At 39.0% G+C, this 24,210-nt stretch overlaps 1 protein-coding gene and 1 long non-coding RNA gene across 2 annotated transcripts; both read left to right on the top strand.

The window, feature by feature from the left end:
* Window positions 1–1,805: 1,805 nt before the first annotated feature.
* LOC112993175 (uncharacterized) lies at window positions 1,806–10,952 on the top strand. Its single transcript, XR_003261672.2, has 4 exons — window positions 1,806–2,011; window positions 3,117–3,504; window positions 9,539–9,664; window positions 10,771–10,952. It is a non-coding gene; the product is annotated as an uncharacterized LOC112993175 (long non-coding RNA).
* A 2,804-nt stretch (window positions 10,953–13,756) lies between these two features.
* On the top strand, window positions 13,757–19,717 carry RPF1 (ribosome production factor 1 homolog). Its single transcript, XM_026116550.2, has 9 exons — window positions 13,757–13,979; window positions 14,074–14,130; window positions 15,118–15,198; window positions 15,582–15,677; window positions 16,185–16,338; window positions 16,957–17,039; window positions 18,054–18,235; window positions 18,326–18,452; window positions 19,303–19,717. The coding sequence occupies exons 1-9, from the start codon at window positions 13,830–13,832 to the stop codon at window positions 19,342–19,344; spliced, it is 972 nt and encodes a 323-aa protein (XP_025972335.2). The 5' UTR covers window positions 13,757–13,829; the 3' UTR covers window positions 19,345–19,717.
* The last annotated feature ends 4,493 nt before the right edge of the window (window positions 19,718–24,210 follow it).

Genomic DNA, 24,210 nt, shown 5'->3' with positions numbered 1-24,210 from the left:
CACTTGATGGGTGAGTTTCTCCCCACCCTACAAACACACAGTCCCATCTAGTCCAATTTTACTCTAAGAAAAAGTTCCCCTCTGTCCTTCATTGCTGGGCATCAAAATATGCCTGACAACATAGCCATATCCCTTTCAAATAAACCAAACTCCACAAAATGGCAGCTATTTTGGAGAAATGTTTCATAGGAGGATATACCCTAACTAAATCCTCATCACTATATTCAAATTATGTTTCATGCGGGATCTGTGCTACCAGTCCACTGCAGGGCACATCAAAAAAAAAAAAAAATTACAAACATTTTCAGAAAAGACCCTTTTTAAAAAGATACGTTTGCCAAATGCTAAACCTCTGGATATCATCTATTTGGCCATGATTTTCAGTCCCTAGGGGAAGAGAAGTCTATGGACCTTTAAGAAATCCACAAATATGACTACAGATTGCAAGTTCATGCCTGTTTTCTATACATGAAATATCTTAAGGAAGTCTGTACCTCCATTGGAAAATTATAGGGAACTGTGAATTTCAATACATGTGCTTGTTGCAAGTTGGACCTATATTTTATGTCAAAATATCCATTTTTTTTCTTTGAGAGAGAGAGCACTGCTAAAGATCCAGCAAGAACGGAGGGCTTGTTTCAGTATTTTTTCCAAGAGAGTGCAGTATTTCTTTAACGTTAAATTCTATTGGTTTCCAGTGCCCTCATTTTTAATGATCAGCATATATAAAATCATTCTAAATGAAGAATAAAGCATGTGGCTTTGGCTGCTTTAAACAGCATATAATAATACTGTTTGAGTTTGTGGGATTAGTTTGATATTACAGCTAAAATGGTGTCATCTGGATAGATTTTGCAATAAAGGTGAAACACACAGTATTGCTGATAAGGGACTAATCTTTATTTCATGGTCCTAGTCTTCTCTGTGTCACAGATATAGGAGCCCAGCACTTTGCAGGATCAAGTGGCACTCTCAAACATAATGCTACTGAGCACAACCAGTTTGAATAGATTAGTTAAACCAATGTGGTAAAGGCAAAGTGAAACTGAGCTGCTTCATGGCCCTTACCAGATAAAACATAAGCGCTTAATCTTCCCTAAGGAGAGTTTCAAGTGTGTTAGGACTAACAGCATTTGAAGTAAATTAGAAAAAAAACCTGTTGATGCTGTTTAGTTGTTGTGTTTGAAGCAATAATTAAAGTCTGGCGTCAAGTTCAAATGATAACTATTGCTTTCTTCACACGGACTTTCTAGCTTGAGACACCAGTTTTCACAAGCTCTCTAGCAAAGCTATTATGTTACAAGTATTACTCCAGCAGAAGAAACTGTTAAAGGATAATCAGAAATACTGAGGGTGAGGTCTGGTTTTCCAGTATCTTCTCAGGACTGGGCTTCAAAAATGAGAGTCAGCCTTTCTGAAAATAATCTCTTATTGTAAAGGCCAGATTTTTTTGCCAACTCAGATGTTCATAATTACATTACATAATTACATTGGAAAATGATGCAATTGGCAAATGCTCAACAGCCTTGGAAATTGGACCCAGTGCATTCAAAGTGAAAATACAGGCATAAGCTTTTCACATATTTCCTATAGACACACTATAAACACTGCTGAGACTCTCAACTGGAGATCATTTTTGTTCTTAAAAAAACCCACAATATTTCTTTCATCATTAATAGTTTCGTATCTGTTACTGTTTTAAATTTTCTGTTTTGAATATTCTCAGAAGGTGGTTGTCACTTCACAGAGCCTGCACGTGCCCCAGACTCTGCCAAATGATTAACCTCACACGCAGTTCAGCCATTTGCCTCCACTGCGTGTTAGATGCCTCTGCTTACTTTATTTGAACTCCAATGTTTTTTTCCCCCCTCTTTAGGTTTATTAAAAACAGCTTTTGGACTAGAAGAAAAGCACTTATATTGGAACAGATAATTGGATTCCTTTCACCCATAGTACCACATCCCAGATGGCTTAATACTGAAGAGCATTCTAAGAAGTCCTAAATATGGATGTAAGAACGTACCGTATATAAAAAAGAACCTTATATCTGAAGAGCTTTAGTACTGTAAAATAAAGCATTCAAAAGTTAGGAAATAAATAATTAAATTTGCTTGTGCAACTTTGATTTGGCCTGGGTATGGCTATCTTTCACAAAAATCTTTAATCCCACTGAATCCCGTATTATTTAGTGCATAAAAATCTAGAGCTAGCTCAGAGAATGGGTAGCATTTTACTATTTTTTTAATCTTCTTTATTAAGTGTATGGTCTCCTGGTATTTATTGCCCATTAGCCATCTCCTTCCCAGAACCTAATTTTGTCATGGATTTTTACAAGTTTAGCTCTCTGAAGTATTGTGGTGCTCACATTTGGTCTATGATACACAGTAGTGCTACAAGGAGGATGTATGCGTATGGGTGAAGGGATAAAAAAGTATTTACTATTAATGGACTCAAACTTTTCATTTCCTTCCTTTTGTGGGTTCACATCTGGCATGCCAATTCAAGTTCTGTTCCTAAACAGTTTTTCTTAGCTTAATGTATTATTATTCACAGAATTATCCTAGCATCATGCTAAATGTTTATCTACTAACACAGCTTTGCTTAAAGCTTGCTGAGATGCTTTTCACCCTATGTACATAATTTGGTTTCTGCCACATAGTACTCAGCCAGTCCTATATATATGTAATGTCTTTTCCAAATCAGAATAAGTGGAAGCTTGGTTTGAGAACATGCTGAGATGTCTTGTGACATTTAAGCATTAGGTAACAACTATTAAACAATTCTGGAAATGTAAATATAAAAAGTACTTGAAGGCCAGATGGTCAGGAAGCTAACAGGAGATTGATTGACATCACAGACGACAAAAAGAGTGAAGGAAGAGGGTTGCCTGCTGCAGCTTGCTTTTTGAAGACAGAGACAAATGGGAATGATTAATGAATGCAGACATGAAGGACACAGCAGCTTCTGCAGAGTTTTGAACTGCAGAGTTGTGGAGTGCCTACCTCTTCCTGAGGCAGGATCATACCTAGAGAAACAGCTAGTGGGGAAGGGGAAGGGTACCAGGTTGACATCTCGCCCAAAACAACACAATTATCTTGTTTCGTCTCTGCCAACAGCTATAATGGAATGAAAGATCCTGAGCCCAAAGCAAAGTAAATCACTGTCCCTTAAAAAAGACTGCTTCCTCATGAGGTGGTGTTATGGACTGGCTGCTCTCTACGTGCCGCTGGAGGAGCGCTCAGAGAAACAACAGAACAGCCAGTGGATGCAGTGATATTCATCCTTGTCAGGTGGCACTGTTCCCAGGAATACCGAGCAAAATTTTGCTGAATGAAGAAGTGAGAATAGAACTGTAAAACTCAGCCTCAGCCTGGATAAAAGTGCAGACTGGAAAATCATGCATTAAAAAGCATCTAGGAGAATGATGTGATAAAAATACTCAGCAGAGATCTGCAAAGAGACTACAATCAACTGAGCGGTATATTCTAGGCAATTTAAAAAAAGGTAAGCAGAATCTGGTCTTGATGAATAACTTGTGTGCAGGATCAAAGCTGCTTTGTTAGGACCTCCGGCAACATCATCATTCCATCTTTCAACATCTCTTTGGTTGGCATCATACCAACAATATCAGCCCTGCAGGTTGTGTAACAACGTAATGATGCAACCCTTAGGGATGAAGGTGGAGGTACTGGTAGGATGACAAAGTCCCACCACCCACATACAGGTAAGAAATAATTGGGAATAGGTGAGGCTGTAGTCAAGCATGAAACATTAAAAATACTGTTTATTAACAAGCAACAGAACCAATTAAACTAAATTTATATAAACTATTTAATTAACAGATTAGAAGGCCTAAAGCAACCTCTGTGATCTTGTAGTCTGACTTCCTGTATAATGGAGAACAGATTTCCCTGAATTAGTTCCTGTTTGAACTAGATTGTATCATTTTAAGGGGGAAACATCTCATCTTGAGATATACATCCTCATCAGAAAGCTACCATAATTCTTGGTAACATTCTTAATACTTAGTTAGGGTTAACAATAACTTTGTCTGTCTTAAGATTTCAGCTTTTGGATCTTACCCTGATGGTAGAATGAAGTCATCTGTTTTTAAATGGATGTTCCTTGCATAGAAAGATACTGAAAAGTCATTATCTTTCTCTTTGATAAGTTAAATAGATTGAACTCCTTGAGCCCCATATTAGAAGAAGAGTATTCTAATCCTTTAATTGTCTCATGACTCTTCTATTAAACCACTGTAATTTTCCATCATTCTTTCTGAATTTAGAACACAAAACCTGTATACAAGATTTCACTTTGCCAACAGTGCCAGATACAGAGGAAATATAAACCTCTCTATTCTGTCTTAATATTTTCTTGCTTGGGCAAACAAGGGTTAGACTAAAAAGGGGTACTCAAATTCTCTCATTTTAGTTGCTATGTCAGACAAGTAGCTATTGTGATCCACTACAGTTCCCAGCTCCTTTTCAGTGACTGCTTCCCAGAAGAGCACTCTCCATCAGATTTGCTGGACACGTGTTCTTCTTTCTAGAACATATGTTATGCTTATTAATCTGTACAAGGCAAAAATGTTTTCACACCCATTCTGTAGAAGAATAAGGCAAAATGGGATTTATCAGAGGTTACCTTGAAGTATTTGTAAGGAAGGGAACTGAGGACAGGACCAAACTCCTGAATCCCATACTGACACCAGTAATGCACATACACATTTGAAGTCGAACAGCAGAAGCCATGCCCAGATGCACTGTAAGCTGATGGATATAATCCTGGTATCAGACTGAATGCTGTCATTTCTTTTCAGATGCATTTAAAATTAATCTCATTCTGTTGGTGAAACAAAAGAATAAGGATGAACCATTTAGCCTAACCCTCTCCTGTCAAAAGTAACTGTGTCGTATCTTCTCTTTCATAAATAATCACACATTAACTTAGGAAATAAAACTACAGATTTCCAATTTCCCCAAGCAGGAGCTGAGGAAAATACAATAAAATTGGAAATACAGACAAAGGAAAATATTATCTTAGCTAATTCTTGTCAACTTATACAATGACTTTTCCTGTATCGAAATAGTGCTTTTGAGTCCTCTTTCTCTTACTGTAGGGAATACATATGTTCTTCTGAATCATTCTGTGAGTGTTGGGTTGAGCGCCCAACTTGCTGAACCATGTAGACCAAGCAAAAGATCAACTGTAATAAAAGGTCTAACCTAAGACCATGTAACATGATAAGATTAATTTCTTCATTCAGTGCATCCAGTTCATGCAGTGCATCAGACAGCTTTAGATCTGACAAGCTTCTACTGTAAAATGCTATAAAATAGGTGGAAATCTAGGGATAGTTCTTGGGGAGCTGTCTGCATTTCCTGGAGGGCAAGGTGTGGTTCTGTATGTGGGAGGTAAACGCCAATGATTTTCTGTTAGTAGTAATTAGGTGCAGCTTGAATTTCATTAACAAGAACTACATACGCATACTGAAAAAAAAAAAAAAAAAAAGAGAGATTATCTGACACTGGGATTATTACATGTTGCCAGCTAAATATCTTACAGTGTTTATTACCTTTGTTATTTTGTGATTAGCATGTATAAATGTCCAAAAGCGTGTTCACATTTTACCAACACATATGAAAAAAATTCCTGCCACTGAGAGTTTACAATCTAAAAGAGAAGGAAATCTCATGGTAAATCTCCAAATTAATTCACCAGGTTTGCTAGTATTTTGGAACTACTTCTTTTCACATTCTCATTTGTTTTTATTAGCCTTAGTCATTTTGCTTTTGATGGCCACTGTAGATAAACTGATAAGAAAAGGAAACAGAATCTTATCATGGGAAAGGAGCTGGACAGCCTTATATAAAATGTATGCTGCAATTCTAATGAACACTCATCAAAATCAAGTAATAAAAACAGAAAAAAAAATATGGTTAAAAATGACTGCTAACTTGAATTATTTAAAACCCATTCATTGCAGACTCTAACCAGGTACTATTTGAATATTATAGCAGATATTCTAAAATTCCTATAAAACATTTGCTCCCTTTTGAGGTTTCATAGCAGACAGCATTGTGACTCTCCAGCCTGACCTTTTGCACACTACAGGTGGTAGAATTACCTACATAATTTCTGGTGGAACTAGAGGACTTCTTTCAGAAAAAACATCCATCTTCTTGATTTAAAGATATCAGGTGACAATGAATGCCTCACAAGCCTATCTAAGTTGTTCCAAGGTTTAATTTTTCTAACTGTAAATTTTGTATTTTTTAAAATCCTAAAATGTCCCTAACTTCAGCTTTCAAACACTACATTAAAAAAAAAAAGTCTGCTAAGCTAAAGATTTCTATGATCACAACCATTCTTTTTACTTATGTACTTCCAGATAAGTTAGCTCTTACAAGATTCTTTGATGGACTAAAGAGATTAAGCTTTTAAAGTCTCTTCTGTAAGGGGGGTTTCTAGATCCCAAATCAACCATGCAGTTCTGTTTAACCACAGTCAGTTTGTCAATGCCTGTTTTCTTGTGTAGATAACAGAACAAGACATATTATTCCACCAATGGCATCCCTACCTCTACAGTGTGCTCCCCCCATTTATACACCCAAGGATAGCATTTGTCCTCTTTTAGGGTTTTTTTTTCCCCATGTCACTACTTTTCAAAATTTCCTATAAATATTAGCTTGCACTTAACTATATTAAAGTGCACTTTGTTCAAGCTAGCTCATCTTACCTAAGATTCTGGTAATACTGTAGAGTTTGTCATTCCTTATTATGTATCATTTCAGCAATTTCCGTTTCTTATGCAAATATTATCTTATCTTATATTATCTTATAATATTATCTTATAACAGGAAGTACTCCTGTTTTCTGCACTGGGCACTTAAAGCACCAGCAAGCTCCTTCTTTATCTTTTTTAGTTTACAAAAAAATAAAGTGCTATTAAAGTGGTTTTAATCTACTAATTAAGCACAAGTGCTGACAGACTTGTAGGAAATTAAACGCCCACTATTCATCAGGCTGATCTGCCCAGATTAAGGTAATGGCCAGCTCTGCCATCCTGATAGGTCTTGTGGGAAGGAGTTATTGTAATATCAGTTATAACTATGGGTTTAAGGTTGTGTTGAAATCCATACGTAAAGCAGTTTTAAAGTCTTTTTTTTAAACTCTAATGAGCTTTAGCATTGGACACTATCACATATAGCAGGCAATGAAATTTCCATTAAATTTTAAATAATACAATTGCAAGTTATTTGCAAGAATGCCAGTTAAAATGACTTACCTCTGAAATGCTTATTTGTCTCATTTTTCCTTAGATTTTTTAAGTTTTGCAATCTCAGTCCTCCAAATGCTTATTTCTCCTGCAAACATGCATACACATGCTGAGATGCTAGACACAGACCACTTAAATGCATAAGTAATCATTTCTCTTTGCACAGTATAGCAAGAAAATTGCACTAAATGTAATTGCTGCAATTTCAACAAGGGCAAGAATGAAGATCCAGGAAACTACAGGTCTGCCAGCCTAAGGGTGTCAGCCTGAGGGTGTCTGTGGAGCAAATACTCCTGGAAGCCATTTCAAGGTCCTGAGGGACACAACTGATTGAGAACAGCCAATGTGGCTTTACCAAGGGCAAAGAAGAGACAAGAAGACTAGCTTAGCGCATAAGGGGGGGCAATGGATGTTGTTTACTTCAGTTTTAACAAGGCCTTCAACAAAATCTCCCACAGTACCATTAAAGACAAATTGGTGAAATATAGAGTGGATAAATGGGCCATAAGGTGGGTGGATAACTGACTGGGCTGGAGGGCATAAAGGGAGGTGATCAGCCATGCAAAGTCCAACTGGTAGTTGGTTAGTAGTGGCGTTCCTTGGGGACTGATACAGGGGCCAAAATTGTTAATGTGTTTATTAATGACCAAGATGAGGGGACAGAGTGCGCTCTCAGCAAGCTGTTGACTGATACCTTTTGGGGGAGGGGGGGCGGTGTTCAATATTTTGGAAGGAAAACCTGCTATCCAGAGGAATCTTGAGAAAGGGGTTGACAGGAACCTCATGAAGTTCAACAAAGACAAATGCAGAGGCCTTGCACCTGAGCTGGAATAACCTCATGCAATATCACAGGTTGGGCAGAAAGTGGAGAAAAAGCAACTTTACAGAAAAGGGATGCTGCTAGACAACAAGTTGACCATAAGTCAGCTGTGTGCCTTTGCAGTGAAGGAGGCCAATCTCACAGGGCCTGTATTAGCAAGAGGGTAGCCAGCAGGTTAAAGGAAGTGATTATTTACCTCTATTCAGCACCTGTGAGACCACATCTGGAGTACAGCGTCCAGTTTGAGCTCCTCAGTACAAGACATTGACATATTGGACTGAGTCCAGTGGAGGGCCACCAAGATGATTAGGCACACAACGCATGAAGAGCAGCTGAGAGAACCGTGTTGAGCCTTAAGAAGAGGAGCTAAAGGGAGATCTCACTGATATCTTCAGTTACCTAAGGGGAGGGTATAGAGACTCTTCTTAGAGGTGCACATGGTGATAGACAAGAGGCAATAGACCCACTGAAAGACAAGAAATTCTGATTAGTTAGGAGGAGAATTTTTCACTATAAGAGCAGACAAACATGGGAGCAAGTTGTGCAGAGCAGTTGGAGAATTTTGATCCTTGGTGATGTTCAAAACTCAGCTGAACAAGACCCTGGACAACATAATGTAGTTGGACTCATTTTGAACAGCGGTTTGGACTAGACGATCTCTAGAGGTCCCTTCTAACCTAAATTATTCTGACCCTAGGAACTGTTAAGATGCTTGTTTTCCTTTCCTTCCAATGTGCTTATGGAAGGACTGTATATGGAATGTTGCATGGGGCTGTCAGTGACCCCTAAAGCTAAGCCTCTCTAACTTTTCTTCTACAGGAAAAGCAGTAGGTACAGCTAGCTACTGTCTTGAAATCCTGCTCTGCAGAGGCTTCTTTTGAATGGAGCCCATGAGCCTAAATATCTAAAATACACTGACAAAGCAGGTCAACTTTCAACAACTGGCCCTCATTAAGAAGCACCCTGCTATTTTGTTTTTTGGAGAATGTCTACACTGCACAATTGAGGATGAAGGAGATCCCTTAGCTCAGGCATTGTGCCTGAGTTAATTAGCTAAGAAGCAGGATTTACTGGTTCAAGTTCATCCCCACTGTTCTGAAGCAGGCTTGACCAGCCACTGCTTAGTGGTTTCTCCACCACACTCTTTTGTATGGTGACATTCTTAGCTCTGTTAATATCAATTGCAGAGGCTGTAAAGGATATTTGTTCTGGGATAGCCCGTTGAGAGGTTGGTATGTTTTTCCATGAGAATTGGTTTTTTTCCCTTGTTTGCTTTCTTACACTAAGGACTTTTTACACAAAAGCTCCAAAAAACATGAAGCTTGTAAAGAAACTCTCAAAAGCTAGAGCATTACAGAATGAAAACTGACAATGAAAATTTCACTTGGTCTTATGTATCTGCAGTATAAGATAGACTTTAATTTCATTTTTTCTAGGTCCTGTCCTCTTGGAAAGAACCAGGACTGATTTATGTACACAGTGTGTCTCAATAATATCCTTTCTTTTTTGTGAATTCAAAGACATTAGAATGGAAGAGGACTAATTCCACAGAGCGAACAGCTGTAAGTTATCCTTGGAGTTCTCTGCCACAGATGCTGAACATGTCACTAAAGCTTCTCAGCGAGAGAAACTAAGTCTGCATTCCTCATTTGTTGGATGCTTAATTTAATATATCCAGAATCTGATATCTAGAATGGTATTGAGCATGGGGAAGTTAACTGTGAACCTAATTGAACATGGTTGCAGTTTGAACACATGATGCTGAGCATCCTCAAAATATGCAGCTTTGGGTGTCTCACACTGAACTTTCCCAATTTTCCCACCTGTATAATGGAGTTAGTACCTTCTTTCCAATAAACGCCTTAAGACCTTTGGGATACAACCACATTATCCACACAGCACTGTGAAGGGATAGCAGAACTAACTTTGAATGAACCAGAATAAGAAGAGTATCATTGTCCACAGTTGTTCAGTACTCTGTCCATGATAATGAGCCTTCCGGGGTAGCTGAACAAACTATGCCTGTTACTGTAATGCAACTGTACTGTGTCTGGGGCTTGAATTAGTATTTCCACTCAGCATGGCTTTGTGCTGTTTAAATGCATTAGCCTATTTGACTTAGCTTGGGTACCACTTCAACAGTTTAGAAACGTTCTTCACCACCAGGGAAAGTAATGAGGGGCCAAGGATTTTGCAGAAGTGCAGGGGTTTTGAGGGCTGTAACTGTGGACCTCAGAAAAGCTGGCCCTGAAGGAACCTTGAGCCACCCCACTTTTTGGTGTTTTGTTGTGACCTTACATTCCTACTGTTTTCCCCCTCAGAACCAGTGTTAGATCCATGACAATACTCTGTTTCCAACTACATAACCTTAGGGGATTTTTTCCAGAGGAAAATCAATTACTTCTTCCTTATCCTCTACTCTACAAACACATGTCAAGAATCCTTAGAACTGAGACATTACTTTGCAGAAATTGTGCTCACTGAATCTTATGATGTTCAAAATACTATTACCAATTAGTGGTTATCTGCTTTAAGAACAACCACCAAGAATTTTGGTTACTTGATTCCAAGTGGGAATTGTTTTGCCATATTAATGAGGCAATGTAACTACAGTCAGAGTGAAACACTTTTAAAAATATATACAAGAGCTTTCTGCTTTATTTTCCAGGTAAAAATCGTTGTACCGTAGGATGAAACAAAGAAGTCTGTAGGTCATCTGTCTCTTCTCACATAGCCATTGGTTTGTTTGATTTAGAGCACCATGTTTTCTGGGGCACTTTGTTCAATATGGATCTTGAAGGCATGCAGTAAATCCTGTCTACCTTCAGGTAATGAAATTGAGAAAAATAAAAAAGAAAAATAGCAAAATATTGGTTCTTTATTACAATAAAAAAACAGTTATCCTTCCAATAAATTCTTGGAACCAGATACACCTCACCCTCTAGAAATCTTTTTTTTCCTTCTCCTTCCATAAATATTTTCTAACTTAATTTCCTTTCCTCAGCTGAATTGTTGTCCTTTCAACTTAATCATGAAATAGTTTTCAATTGTTTAAAATGATGGCAAAAATCCCAGAGCTCTATCGTACCACAACTTCAAATGATATTTCCATTACTGCAACTCAGTCAGTGGTAGCTTGCAGGATGGTTTTTAGCACTGACATGGAATAAATGTTTTCATTCATTACTGACTCTCTAGTGAAGAACTTACTTGAGAGTTTACACTAATCAAAGTTAGTGGTATTTTTTTGTTTTTTGGGTTTTTTTTGACCAGAGCAGTTTCTCCCAAAAGACAAAGTCAGTTTCCTGGCAATACTACGTTAGTTGTAAAAAAGTTTTAAAAAAGGAATATCCTGGTTAAAGTGTTGTTATTTACACAGCGTTCATAGCTAAGGTAAGCAAAAGACTCTGGGACTCATAGCATTTCTATTAAGAAATTAAATTAATGCTAAGCATGCATTTATTAGTTGGGCCTTCTATTAAAGTTATTTTATAATGTGCCTTATTAGTGATCTTGTTTTTACCAAATCCACAATGTGTTTCTGGTGTCTTTTTATTTCCCACCTGTGCCCTACGAAGTTTTTGTATTATTGTATATCATTATTTTGTTCCTGTGACTCCCTGGAAGAAAAGCCTATGCACAATATTAGGAGGCTGTCTTGCCTTTTGCTAGGGGAGAGAATGTGTTTTTTTCCACATGTAAGCACTGAGCTTCACAAAATCGTGCTGCACATCAGTTTGCAATGACAACAAAAACACTATTGCAAACTGAAAGTAGAAATAGCTCAGAGTTCCCTAATATCTCTGCTAATGGCACTGATCAGAATCTCTATTTTCGGAATCTCTCGACTTTTAGAGACACACTTGCAATCTCTCTATAACATTTGAGTTAGCTGGTTACTCAGTATAAGCATAAGTAGGATTATTGGTATTAGCAGGTCCTGTGGAGAATACAATGTGTACTTCACCCCTTTGTAACAACTTTGTGTAACAAAGAAAAAAGCTACCCTTCCACTAATGATCAGGTGACAACGTTTAAGGCTGAATGTAATTTGTTCTTCTATTATTCTTAATAGACTGCCACATTTCCTCTTTTGGTAGCAAAATTTAGAAATAGTTTTACAGCATCTTCAGGCTTGAATTAAGATCTGAATTAATTAACACTGTGTTGATCTAAGATCCAGTCTAGCGGAGGTGGAAAAAAAGCAAGCTCCATTTAAGATAAATAAAGTTACAGAAAATCTTCAGTCAACATATTCCAAACTAAATCCCCCAAATCTTAATTACCATAGAAACTGCTTATCTTTAAGGCACCAAGGATTGTTGAAATATTTTCTCTTGACAAAAATGGGAGCGGGGCCAGAAAATTATGGGACTGTGCATAATGGGGATTCTGCTTTTTCATTTACATCTCTATTAATTAGAAATAATCTCAATGAAGCAAGCTGAGTTACACAGTTAAATTAGCTTATAGGACAGGAAAGGTGGGTTTGAGATGTCTAGTTCAGCTGGTTTCTATGTCTATTTCCATTACCTTCCTGTGCTTATATTAACACATTTCCTTTTCCCTTTTCTAGTAAGAGAAACCTAGTAACACAAAATATTACTTGTACATAAAATTAGCAGTCATATTCCGGTTTTGAGGTACTTCTTGAGATGGAGAAATGGAACATATCAGTCCCGCTGATACTCAGAACTCTGCAATTTGAGATTAAAAAAACCTCTGATTCATCCCAAGCCTCTAATATCCTCCAATATACAGGGTATTCAAGTTCTGTGTAACAAAGTGTGCTATTTACAGCACACTTGTACATCCTTGAGCTGGAAAACCAGCTCGGGAAATAAATCCTTATTTCTAGCTTTACACAAATTAAAGCTATCTCATTCGTTCCAAGGGTTTTCTATTTCATTTTAATAATAATTGTAGCAATTTTTAGCAGAATAAGAATAGTTTGCAAGGAAGTTACCTTCAAAAAAATCCTATGATTCTTTTATTTAAAGAGACACTCCTCCAAACCTAACTCACTGTTGCTGTGTGAGCAAATACCTAAACGTGAAACATGTGTGTACGGGGCAAAACTAGGAGGTCGTGATGTTAACGTAACTTGTGTGTATCAACCAGCGTGCCACGTTTGTTCAAAGCTTTCCATTTTGATATTGTTAGGCCCAGTCACAAGTTACACTGCAGTCAGAACAGTGCCTTAAACACCTCTCATTTTATCTCAAGGCTTCTCGCATACTGAGCGCCTGGTTTACCCTCTTTGCAGGTATCTAACGTGAAGCCGCAGCCGACGCAGTAGCGTACAGGCGGGCACAAGCTCGCCTCCGCCCAACAGCGCTGCAGCCAAAGCCGGGGGGCCGGGCCGGGCCGGGCCGCCCGGCTGCGCACACCTGCGACTCGCTAGGCGACGGCTGCCGCCGGGGCCCGCCGCCCCCTCCGCGAGGCGCGGAGCCGCCGACCAGGAGCCGCGGCCGTCGTCCTGGCAACGGGCGGCCGTTGGCCCCGCTCCGCTGCCGCAGCGCCAGCCGCGCCCTGTCCAACGGCCGCGCGGAACCGCCCTCCGCGCCTGCGCGCGCCGCGCTGCCTCAGCGCCGGGGCGCCCCCTCTCCCCCCCCGCCCACGACCGCCTTCCGGCCGGCCTGGGCGCAGGCGCAGGCGCAGGCGCGGCCGCCCCGCCGGGGTTGGAGGTCAGGGGTGAGGGGCGGGTTCCTGCGGCGCGGCGGCGGCATGGCGGGCCGTGGCGATGGGCCGGGGGGCGACGCGGCCACGGCGGCCCCCGAGCGGGTGCTCTTCCCGCCCAACTTCAGCGTGTCCGAGATCAAGAACAAGCAGCGGCGGCACTTTATGTTCCTCCGCTGGAAGCAGCAGCAGCGCAAGGTGGGGCAGCGGCGCGGGGCTGCCGTGGCGTGCCCGGGGGCGGGCGGGGGCGGCGGCCGGGCTCGCGGCTAACGGCGCCCGTTGTCCCCGCTAGGCGAAGCTGGCCAGCAGGAAGAAGCGGCGAAAGGAGCGAGAAGCCCTCGGAGACCAGGTGAGGGCTCAGGCGGCGGCGTGCCTCGGGGCGACGGTACCTCGGTGGCCGAGCGGCAGCAGCGCTGCTCCGGTGGTGATCCTTCAGCTTGGTGAGGGAGGGGTTTCCCCACAGGCACCTCCGCGAAGAGCCAGCAGCGATCGCAGTGCTCCCTGCCCGTGGCAGGCTTCACAGACGCTGTGCTGTGTAGAGGATGTGCCGGACAGCTAAACTTGTAAACGGTGTTTGTGCTGTGTTAAGTTATGGTGTGACAAGGAGGGTGACTTCTCACTCGTTTTATCCTAATGCTGGCATAAAAGCAGGGCCTTCCTGAAAAACATTACCCGTCTGATGTAACTGCTACGGCATCGCGTAGATACTGTGTGGGGTTATACTCTCATAAGCCATTCCTATGTAAGCAAAAATAATCGGGTCTGACCAACTCCTGAGCAGACCGGTCATCTCCCAATTTCTCTGCCTAGCCATGAGCAAGGATGAAGTCCCGAACAACTTCAAATGCATATTGGCAATGTGCATTTGACAGTAAGTTGTGAATTCCTGTATTATTATAATATCACGAGGATACGCTGTATCAGTAGGGTGAATGTTATATGGTTTTAGTCATGAAATTGTAGGTGTTATGGTTAAGATGTGTTGCAGCAAGGAGTAGCGCTTTCTTTCTTCCACAGATAACAAAGCTCCACGTTTTGTTTTGGAATGATGTTTCTTTATTAGATTGAGACCAAACAGTTTCACTGTTTTAGCAATGTTTGTCTTTCATATGATGCTCTCTGGTGCCCCACTATCTCTGCATATTCCTAACCAAGGTGAGGTTATTATTGAAGTGTATGTGAGAAGTTGTAACTTCCTTTTTAAAAGCTGTCGTAAAATAATACCTTTAATTACATGCAGAAATAAACATGGTATTGTGATAGTATGAGTTTTTTTCACAATATACTTAAAAATAATGTGCGTGTTGTGTTAAAAAGCTTATATACATTATTCTAGGCACCTCCAAAAGCCGTACCGAAGACAATTGAAAATCAGAGAGTATATGATGAAACAACTGTAGATCCCAATGATGAAGAGGTAACTTTAATTTCTGCATTTTTTCTGCAAGAGGTGATTTAAAATGGATTGATGAAAGTTAATGTTCTTTACTCTCCTATTAAGGTGTTAATGGATTTTTTTTTTTTACATGTGGTGAATTCACTAGCAGGTGATGTCATTCTTTATTGTCTGCCTTAGATAATTGCCTTTTGCATTATTGTTGTTGACAGCAAAACTTGTCTACCATTTTTCATTATACTAGACTTGGATGCCTTGGGATGATTAATTATAGGACAGATTTTGTGAATTGAAATTTTTGCTATTAACTTTAATTTCATCAGAATTTAGATCAGATTGAACAATTGTTTTTTAATTATTCAGTATTAGTATGTGGTGGAGTAACAAGATTTCTGTTCTTCCAGGTTGCTTTTGATGAAGCAACTGATGAATTTGCACCCTATTTCAACAGACAGACGATTCCCAAGATTCTTATTACAACATCAGACAGACCTCGTGGGGTATGTATGCTTTACTTAGGGAGTGGTTATAGGATAGCCAAGATTTGTACTGTAATTAGTAAATTCAGTTTTGCAGTAGGAATGATTTAAAAATACAGCCTTGTGGTAGCCTCTACTCAGAGGCAAAATCAACTGATTTGGGGCGGGGGGGAGGGCTGCTTTTGGAATTTTTCTACGTGAGTATCATTGAGAAGAAAATATTCCTTCAAAAAAAAAAAAAAAAAGTCCCTGGAGTGCTGCAGCCTGGAGGGAGCTGCAGTCTTTACTACAAATATATCCTAAGTAAAAACGAAAAATACAGTTCTAACATGCAGTGCAGCAGAAATCAAAAGAGAAATTTTCCAGCGACTGAATAAAATAATTTGAAAGCTTGTCTTCAAATGATATTTTTTCTCCTAACATCTCTTAAAAAACAACAATAAGGGCAGTCGGAATGAGCAACCACCATCCCTCTTTGAATTTGGCTTTGTATTTAAGAAATTGCAACTTAGCCCACCTATTTTGCAGAGGACAGTAAGATTCTGTGAACAATTGTCTACTGTTATACCTAACTCACATGTCTACTATCGAAGAGGATTGGCTTTGAAAAGAATTATTCCACAGTGTATTGCAAGAGACTTCACAGATTTAATCGTCATTAATGAAGATCGCAAAATACCAAGTATCCTTTGTGTATTTATTAGAATAGATGTACTAGCTCTAGGCATATTAGGAAAAAATATTTTGAGTTTAGTAGGGCATCAAAGATGTATGATGTTGTTCTGGATTTTTTTCTCTTCACTGTGCAGCTTACGTTGTAATTGCAAAGTTAAAAAGTCACTGTGCCAACTTAGGTATGTGGTGGCTAATGGGACTTGAAATTACTAAAGAAACAGTGATTTTCTTCGTTTGCAGGGCATAGATAGATGCCCTGTTTCACTACTGTATTTACTGTTTCACTAAACTTTACAGTTGGATTAATTAACAGGTTTTTCTGACAAGAGAGTTTCGTTTAGTTTTGCTGACTAGATGAACCATTACTAATTAGTAAGATGGAAAGTGCTAGAATATACTTCTGTTCAGCTATTAAAGCAAACTTTCAATAGATACTTTTAATAGATACGCTTCAGAAAACTAGTTAATTAGCTTCTGAGTGTATTTGAGGAAAAATAATAAAACCTCGTAAATGAGGCATAGATCATGGATGTAATATTCTAATGTAACATTACATTTCACAGAATGTGTTCCTCTGTAAATTATATGTTGAATTTCATCGGCTTTTCTTTAACTCGGTGAACAGATGGTCTTGTTTTAAGTCATTTGCCTGATGGCCCAACTGCTCACTTCAGAATGAGCAGTGTCCGTTTGCGTAAAGAAATAAAGGTGAGACTCCACCAACAAAATTATAGAATGTGCAGTCTATTGTTTAATGATAAATACATTCTAACTGTCAAAACTGGTTGCAGTTCTGTGAGATTCAGTTGATCTTGTAAAGGTGGGGTTTTTTTGTATTTATAAACAATGTGTATGTATATGTGCATACATAATATGCATGTGTGTATATAATTATGTGTATGTATATGTGTACATATAATGCACACATATTGTGTGTGTGTGTATAAACCACACACTTAAAAAAAAAAAAAAAAAAAAAAAAAAAAGCCAAGGACCAGTATGTTCCAGTTCCATAAGCAGCATATTTTCAATTTCATAGTTATTGCTGAATTTCTTTGTCTGCCAAGGACTTTTGTAGTCATACCAATAAATACCAGCTGATACCAAAAACACTAGGGAATACATATACACAGTATATACTGTACATACAATAGGGTATATGTACAAAGTCTGGTATACAAGATTTCAATGGATGCAGTTCCTGGCCTTGAATAAAACCTAGCTTTACTTACTCTTACAGCATTGTAGTAAGTATTACTTGCTTAGCCTCAAATAACTTGCAGTAAAATACCTTTTTCCCCCCTCTTTTCTGAATTTGGTAATTCAGAAATTATATCTGTTCTCATTAAAGGCTAGCCCAGATACTCTTAGCTGGAAATAGTTCACAGAGATTTTCAGACTCCTGTGATAGCTAGACTGGTTCTTTGTTGTAATGGGTGTTGCTAGGCCTGGAAATGGGTGTAGGAGACAGGGAATGTAAAATTAATTATTTGCACTTTAAATTTATGTTGTTGAACCAAACATTCTTATATGAATACCTGCCGCATTACCTATATACAAACTTAATCATTTTTTAAAATGTAGCTTAAGGCATGTTATTAGCCTTGTTAAAATAAGTTGGCCCTGGTTGTTTTTGCTCTATTTTACTTCAAAATTCTCTTCGATAACATATTAAAATCATTCTGTATTCATTTCGTTATCCATTAATGACTTTCATTCCAGCGAAAAGGTAAAGAGCCCACAGAACATATACCTGAAGTAATCCTGAATAATTTTACAACACGACTGGGCCATTCTATTGGTCGTATGCTTGCTTCTCTCTTCCCACATGATCCTCAGTTCATTGGAAGACAAGTAGCTACATTTCACAATCAGCGAGACTACATCTTTTTCAGATTCCACAGGTGACTTCCCCCCCCTCCCCAAACTTGTAAATGAGAAATAATTCATAATAATTCTTGTAACTGCTTTCCTAATATTTTTTTCTTTTGAAGGTATATCTTCAAGAGTGAAAAGAAAGTGGGGATTCAAGAACTTGGGCCACGTTTTACCTTAAAGCTGAGGTCCCTTCAGAAAGGAACCTTTGATTCCAAATTTGGAGAATATGAATGGATTCATAAGGTATGTTTTAAAGTAATGATACTAGTTCTGTTTGGGAATGGAGAATAAATCTGACATTATGAAATGTAACCAGAAATCTCATCCTAAATAGCAATATTAAATAAAGTTCTCAGTAGGAAGTGTTCAACTGAAACACCATTTAAAGGTGCTTTTATAGAAATATGTAAAGTAGAAATGTTCTGCTATATTGCAAGTGAAAAATAAAAATAGCAAGGATGATGGATATCAATATACCATGGCTACTTATTTGCAGAACGTAATCTAACATATACAATTATAAGCAAGTGTGAAAAAGGCTCCCCTAGTATGAGCTACTATTGACTGCCTAGTAAGCTTGACTAGAGCTATTTTTGTGCAAAGTGAGTGCAAGAATCAAATGTAAAAATGGTTAGACCATTTGCCTAAATGTGACTTCTTAACAGTGAATGGAAGGTAACACTGACTTAAGCACAACTCCAAGTGAAATGGAAGTATAACTATAGGCAATGATAAATGACTTTTCCAGTCATTTTACCATGAAATTGCATTAGTTGATTGACAAAACTTAGAAGATGACTATCCAAAGCTATACCAGAAAAAAAAATAATACTCCTGATGTAGTTCATGAGGTGGATAATCTTATTTGTTTAAAGATACACTCTTGACTACTGTCTGTACGTATTCTTTAATTCTGAACCACTAATCTCCAATTTATCTTCTCCCTTGTTAATCTTGAAAAGTTGGCTCTAAAGACTTAACTACACTGTGTGACTCACTTCACTGCCTATCCTACAATACACTGGAGTTGTCCCTCTTGTTTGTATCCTCTTACATGAATTTGCCCATTAATAACTTTTCTTTTGAATTTCAGCGCCGAGAAATGGACACAAGTAGAAGAAAATTTCACTTGTAAGTGACAGCTGTCTGCTAACTGCTGATAATGACCATGGATTGTGTCATCTCAGACTCCTAAGCAGGGATGATGTTACTGAACAACTACCTTTCTGCAGAAAGACAAACTGCCAACATGTTCTACAGGAACAATTAGTTAGGATTGCATCTTCTTTCCTATGTTTTCAGCTAAACCAGATGTGACTAAGACAGTGACTTTTGTTCCAGTTTAGCAGAAAAAACTATGGCAATGTGAGAGCAGCCAGTAATTTAGCTATTACTGAAGCTTCACCATGACTGCTTCTGTGCCCTAGAGAGAAATTTCACTTTGAAACACCAAAGACAGTAAAAATTTTGGTTAAAGATATTCTCAAATAAAGTATTTTGCAATTACACGTTTTTTTTCCTTCTGTAAAGCAGCTCATCTCAGCTATCTTCCATTAATCAGGTAAGGTATAAATATTTAAAACCTCTTTTTAACTTACATCATGCTATCCTCTGAGAGGAATGGTGTTAGTTTTCCAAAAACTGTCTTTCAGCTAGAGAATATTAAGGCCATATGCAATTTAGGAAGTTGATGGTATTTGTTTTGCTTAACATTTTGCATAAAATGGCTATGTTCCTGACATTACAAAAGTAATATGCTAAACTCCTACAGGTATCTTTTCTCTAAATGATGTTATATTTAGGAGAGATATGTGCCTGAAACAGTCACTACTCTTGTATGTAAGAAATAATATCAATTGGAAAGAATTCATAAGGCCAGCTTACAGGAAGGATAGAAAGCTACCTCATCTTAAAAAAAAAAAAGCAGATGAACAGGTAAGGTCTCTGAGCAGGCCTTTTCCTATTAAAACTTAATATCAACTCACGTAAGCCAAAAGGCTTAAGAAGTATTTAAGAAGTATTTTTATGTGCAGAATGAACTACTGTTCTGCCTTAAGTTCACACATTCACTGGCACCTAAAAAGCTGAGTGTTCTTAAGTGCAGCCATTATAAGTGCTTTTTACTATTCATCTAAAGAGCTTACAGAGTAAGCCATCTACTCTTGTAGAATTGCTCTTTTCAGAAAAAATAAACTGTTTTATTACCTTTTATTACCTTTGCCTTTATTTAATAACTTTGATATGGGACAGCTGTATAGCTGCGTTGTAAAAACTAAGAGCCAAAGAATTACATTTTTTTTTCTATTCTAAGTATAGGCCTGATGAAGCCTCATTGTTCTGTGACAGCATCAACCCAAGACAAACTTGCAGCAGCATGTGGAGCATTTAAAGAGACAGACTCTGGTATATGTTCTCTTGCTGCTACAGAGTGATACAGTAACTGGTAAGGTATCAACACTTCCAAAAATGAATCAACTTGTTCCAGTAATTCCAAAACCAGACTAAGTCAAAACACTTTTATTTTTTGCTTGGTATATAAAACTGATTCCCTCATGAAACAGAAGTATTAATTAGCATACAGTTCATTTGGAGAGGTAGATGGTAAGAGGTTTGACAATAGTAGCAATTTTACCGTTAGATTTGGCACATTAAAGCTAAGCTTTTGTACAGACTTCAAACCAAGCCACTCCTTGAGGCACTTTGTCCCTACACACATCAGCAGCTAGGAAAAGATGCTAAAAGATCTGAAAGACAAAAACAAAAGAAGGTAGTTAGAGAAGTACCAGTCCTAAATGAAGCAACCCCTGTCTAAAAACATGCACTGTCAAAGTAGGCCATGGAGAGCTAGTTAGAAAAACTGGATCTTTTCCACAGCTGTTTTACAGAGCTATTGGATTGTAAAATAACTTTTTAAAAGCATGAAGCTATCCCCAAGGGTACAGGAAAATAATCAAAGCTGTTACAAGATAACTGAAGCACTTTGTCTACTGGAAGCCAGATCTTCAGAAAAACTTGTTCATGGTCACTTGACACCGACAGAAATATCAGGTATCTCTTCTGCCCTGAAAAGCAGGGGGAGTCTGGGTAGCTAACAATGAGCCCTTTAGACAGAATTTTATTTCCTTTTCACTCTACAGAGGTGGTGCTCACTGTGCAAACATGAACTCTATTGGCTCATAGTCAAAACACCAGGATTACAAATAAGAAATTGCCTATTTTGAGGAAGTGCTCACAAGAGAGAGAGCGAAGGAAAACAATTTCCATATAGGTAGTACGACTAAAATTGCTGTTCCAATGACTTTCACCGGTAACATTAGCAGAAGCAAGTGCTTGATTACAAAATCAGAAATGAAAGATAAGGCCTGTAATTGAGAAATAAAATGCTAAGCCTTTTTAAGCTTTGTATGTGCACACAATTGAGACAGACAGAACAAACGTACTTCCTGACATCCACACCCAGGAAATAGTAGTTATTGGCAAAGCTTAGTGGAGAATCATATGTGGCACTGATTCAACTATAGCTAATTTAACTTTTTACAGATATTTAGGTCATCAGTCTATAATGCTGACAGATTATATAATTTCCTCACTCTTGAACTATTGCTCCCATCTGAAGCCTGAATAATGTGAACATAAGTCAGTGTCCAAAATGTTTATCTTTGAAATAAGAATAGTTAACAAGGCTCACAGTAGAAATAACTTTAAAAACTACAGGAACTCTAAAACACATTTCAGTTACACTACCATAATGCATTGCTCAAGATAGTCTAGGAAGTGGGGGAGGGGGAACATTAATAGAGTTAAGCATCAACCTCTGTACTCTGCATTTTATTAGCATGAACTGCTTGTATTACACACAAACTTTCTGGAAGCTTTCTGCAATCTGCTTGGAGGTAGTGAATGGTTAAATTCTCACATGAGAGAACAATTTTAACAAATCTGATTGTGGTCATCTTTCTTTGAAGCTATATAAATAACGCAACTTACATCCAGCAAACTACAATTCTTTGGGTGATGCAGGTCTGCTACAAAAACAGAATCCCTCCAGGTTAAAACTCAGTATGAGGTTTCTAAGGGTTCTGAACGATTAAAGCACAGCAGGTGATTTGAAATAATGTTGTATACACTGTCACCCCCAACAGATGCAAGGTGAGGGACAGAGTAAAATTTTTATGCATTTGTTATATGCACAACAGCAAGTTACTGAGATTCAAACACTCTTGATTAGAATACTGTGGATTCTAACCAAGACCCCACCCAGCTTTCTATAGAGGTTAGTCTAAAACTTAATTAGCAGAATTTTCAAGCAATATCAGACTAGTAATTTAGCTTCATATAGATAGCAGCAGTGTTAATCGACCTATAAAAGTTTTGGAAAGTAAATCAAAATCAAGAGTGAGCTGTTTCTAGTTATTTGTACTGTCTATCCATGTAGTAGCTTATTTAAGTGGAATACAGGCCTTGATACGCTGTCGGGCAATAATTACAGGTGAGAAAATGGAAACAATACCCTTAAAAGGAGGGAAGATACAGCACAATTAATGTCAAGCCAGGTTAGTCAGAATAACAGCTCACTAGTAGCTGGCCCTGCTACTTCTGCTGTTGCAGCAACAGAAAGTGGTTAAGGCCCTGCAACAGCTAAATGCCACTCACAATGCTTACGAACAGCATCGGTACAGTCCAGTGTGGAGCTACCACCACAGTCTGGGAGGAGGGGCCCAAAATGGGGATCTAGACCAACAACAGCTGCAGAAGTCCGACATCCCTTCTCAACGCTTTTACCACAGACAGCCTCATTTAAAGCTATTTTTAATGACAAAACAAACAAGTTTAAGAATCATAATTCAAGAACTTACCACTGAAAGATACCAAGGTAGTTCACGTTAATTACAAAAATGAACAAACTTTCTGGGGTCTGAATGGATTTGTACTTGAAGATACTCCTGTCAGTAGGGGATCGTGTTGCGCATTTTGCAGGCAGAACTGCTTCAAGTCTGCTGCAGCCTGAGAAACCTAGTCGTAATAAAGTCTGCATTAGTATGCACCAAACATACTCTTTACAGAGGATATAACCTACATCACAAAGGATAAAGACTGCTGTTACATGATTCTGCATTATAGCTAAGTTGAATTTATATAGCAGTTTCATTTCACTTTTTGGTTTGACTAACAAGAAATTGTACAATACTGGAACGAGAATTAAATTTGGAAAAACTTTCGCACTGAAGACTTCCAAGCATGAAACTGTATGACAGATGAGCTACATCTTGAAGACTGCTTTGTTACACACACAAAGATCACTGTTCCAGCATCAATTGTCTTCAGAAGTACAGCCTATAGTTTAAAACACTCTACCCCAATTAACTGGCAGTTTGTTTTCCCTTGGAAAATTATCCTTACGATGAGACAGCGTATGAATTTTATTTTTTGGTAGGCTGTATCTACCTAAGAACAGTGAAATTGAATCTTTGTCTTTCTCTTCCCTGCTGTAACACTGAACTGCTCATAGAAAAGAATTATCAAACTTTAGGAAACCAGCATCTTCATTGATATTTTGTACTCGCGGTTTCCTCGTAGTTTGTCTAGTGTGACACAGGGCCTACTGTACACAGCAAATGCACACACCGAATGGATTTAGTATGTCTTGCAACTAAGTCTCCATTTTACAGGGCGATGTTCAGGCCAGGCGAGGCAACCTGTTGCCCGCCCCGATTCAAGCAGCCCTTTTCGACAGGCCTTTGAAGGAAGGAGACACTCCCTAGAACAAGGAAACGAAAGGGGAGATAAGGCGTGTCCCTCCCATCTAGGGGAGCGCTTCGGCCGCGGAAGGGCTCCCGCCGGCCGCGGGACACCCAAAGGCCGCAGGGAGCGACGGGCGCGGCCCCGACCCCGGCCCGGGGGAGCGGGGAGGGGCGCGCGGCCGCTCCGGGGTCCGGCGCGGCGGGGGAAGCCCGACGGCGTGGGGGAGCCCCGGGGCCGCCGCGGGGGGTCCGCGGGGTCG

Source organism: Dromaius novaehollandiae, chromosome 8, assembly GCF_036370855.1.
Source record: "Dromaius novaehollandiae isolate bDroNov1 chromosome 8, bDroNov1.hap1, whole genome shotgun sequence".
NCBI classification, from domain to species: Eukaryota; Metazoa; Chordata; class Aves; order Casuariiformes; family Dromaiidae; genus Dromaius; species Dromaius novaehollandiae.
This window is presented reverse-complemented; position numbering and strand designations above follow the sequence as displayed.

Coding starts and splice junctions, on each gene's coding strand:
- RPF1 (XM_026116550.2), top strand. CDS start 13,830: ATGGCGGGCCGTGGCGATGGGCCGGGGGGCGACGCGGCCACGGCGGCC. Junction 15,199..15,581: donor TAGATCCCAATGATGAAGAG/GTAACTTTAATT, acceptor CTGTTCTTCCAG/GTTGCTTTTGATGAAGCAAC. Junction 16,339..16,956: donor TGAAGATCGCAAAATACCAA/GTATCCTTTGTG, acceptor CTCGGTGAACAG/ATGGTCTTGTTTTAAGTCAT.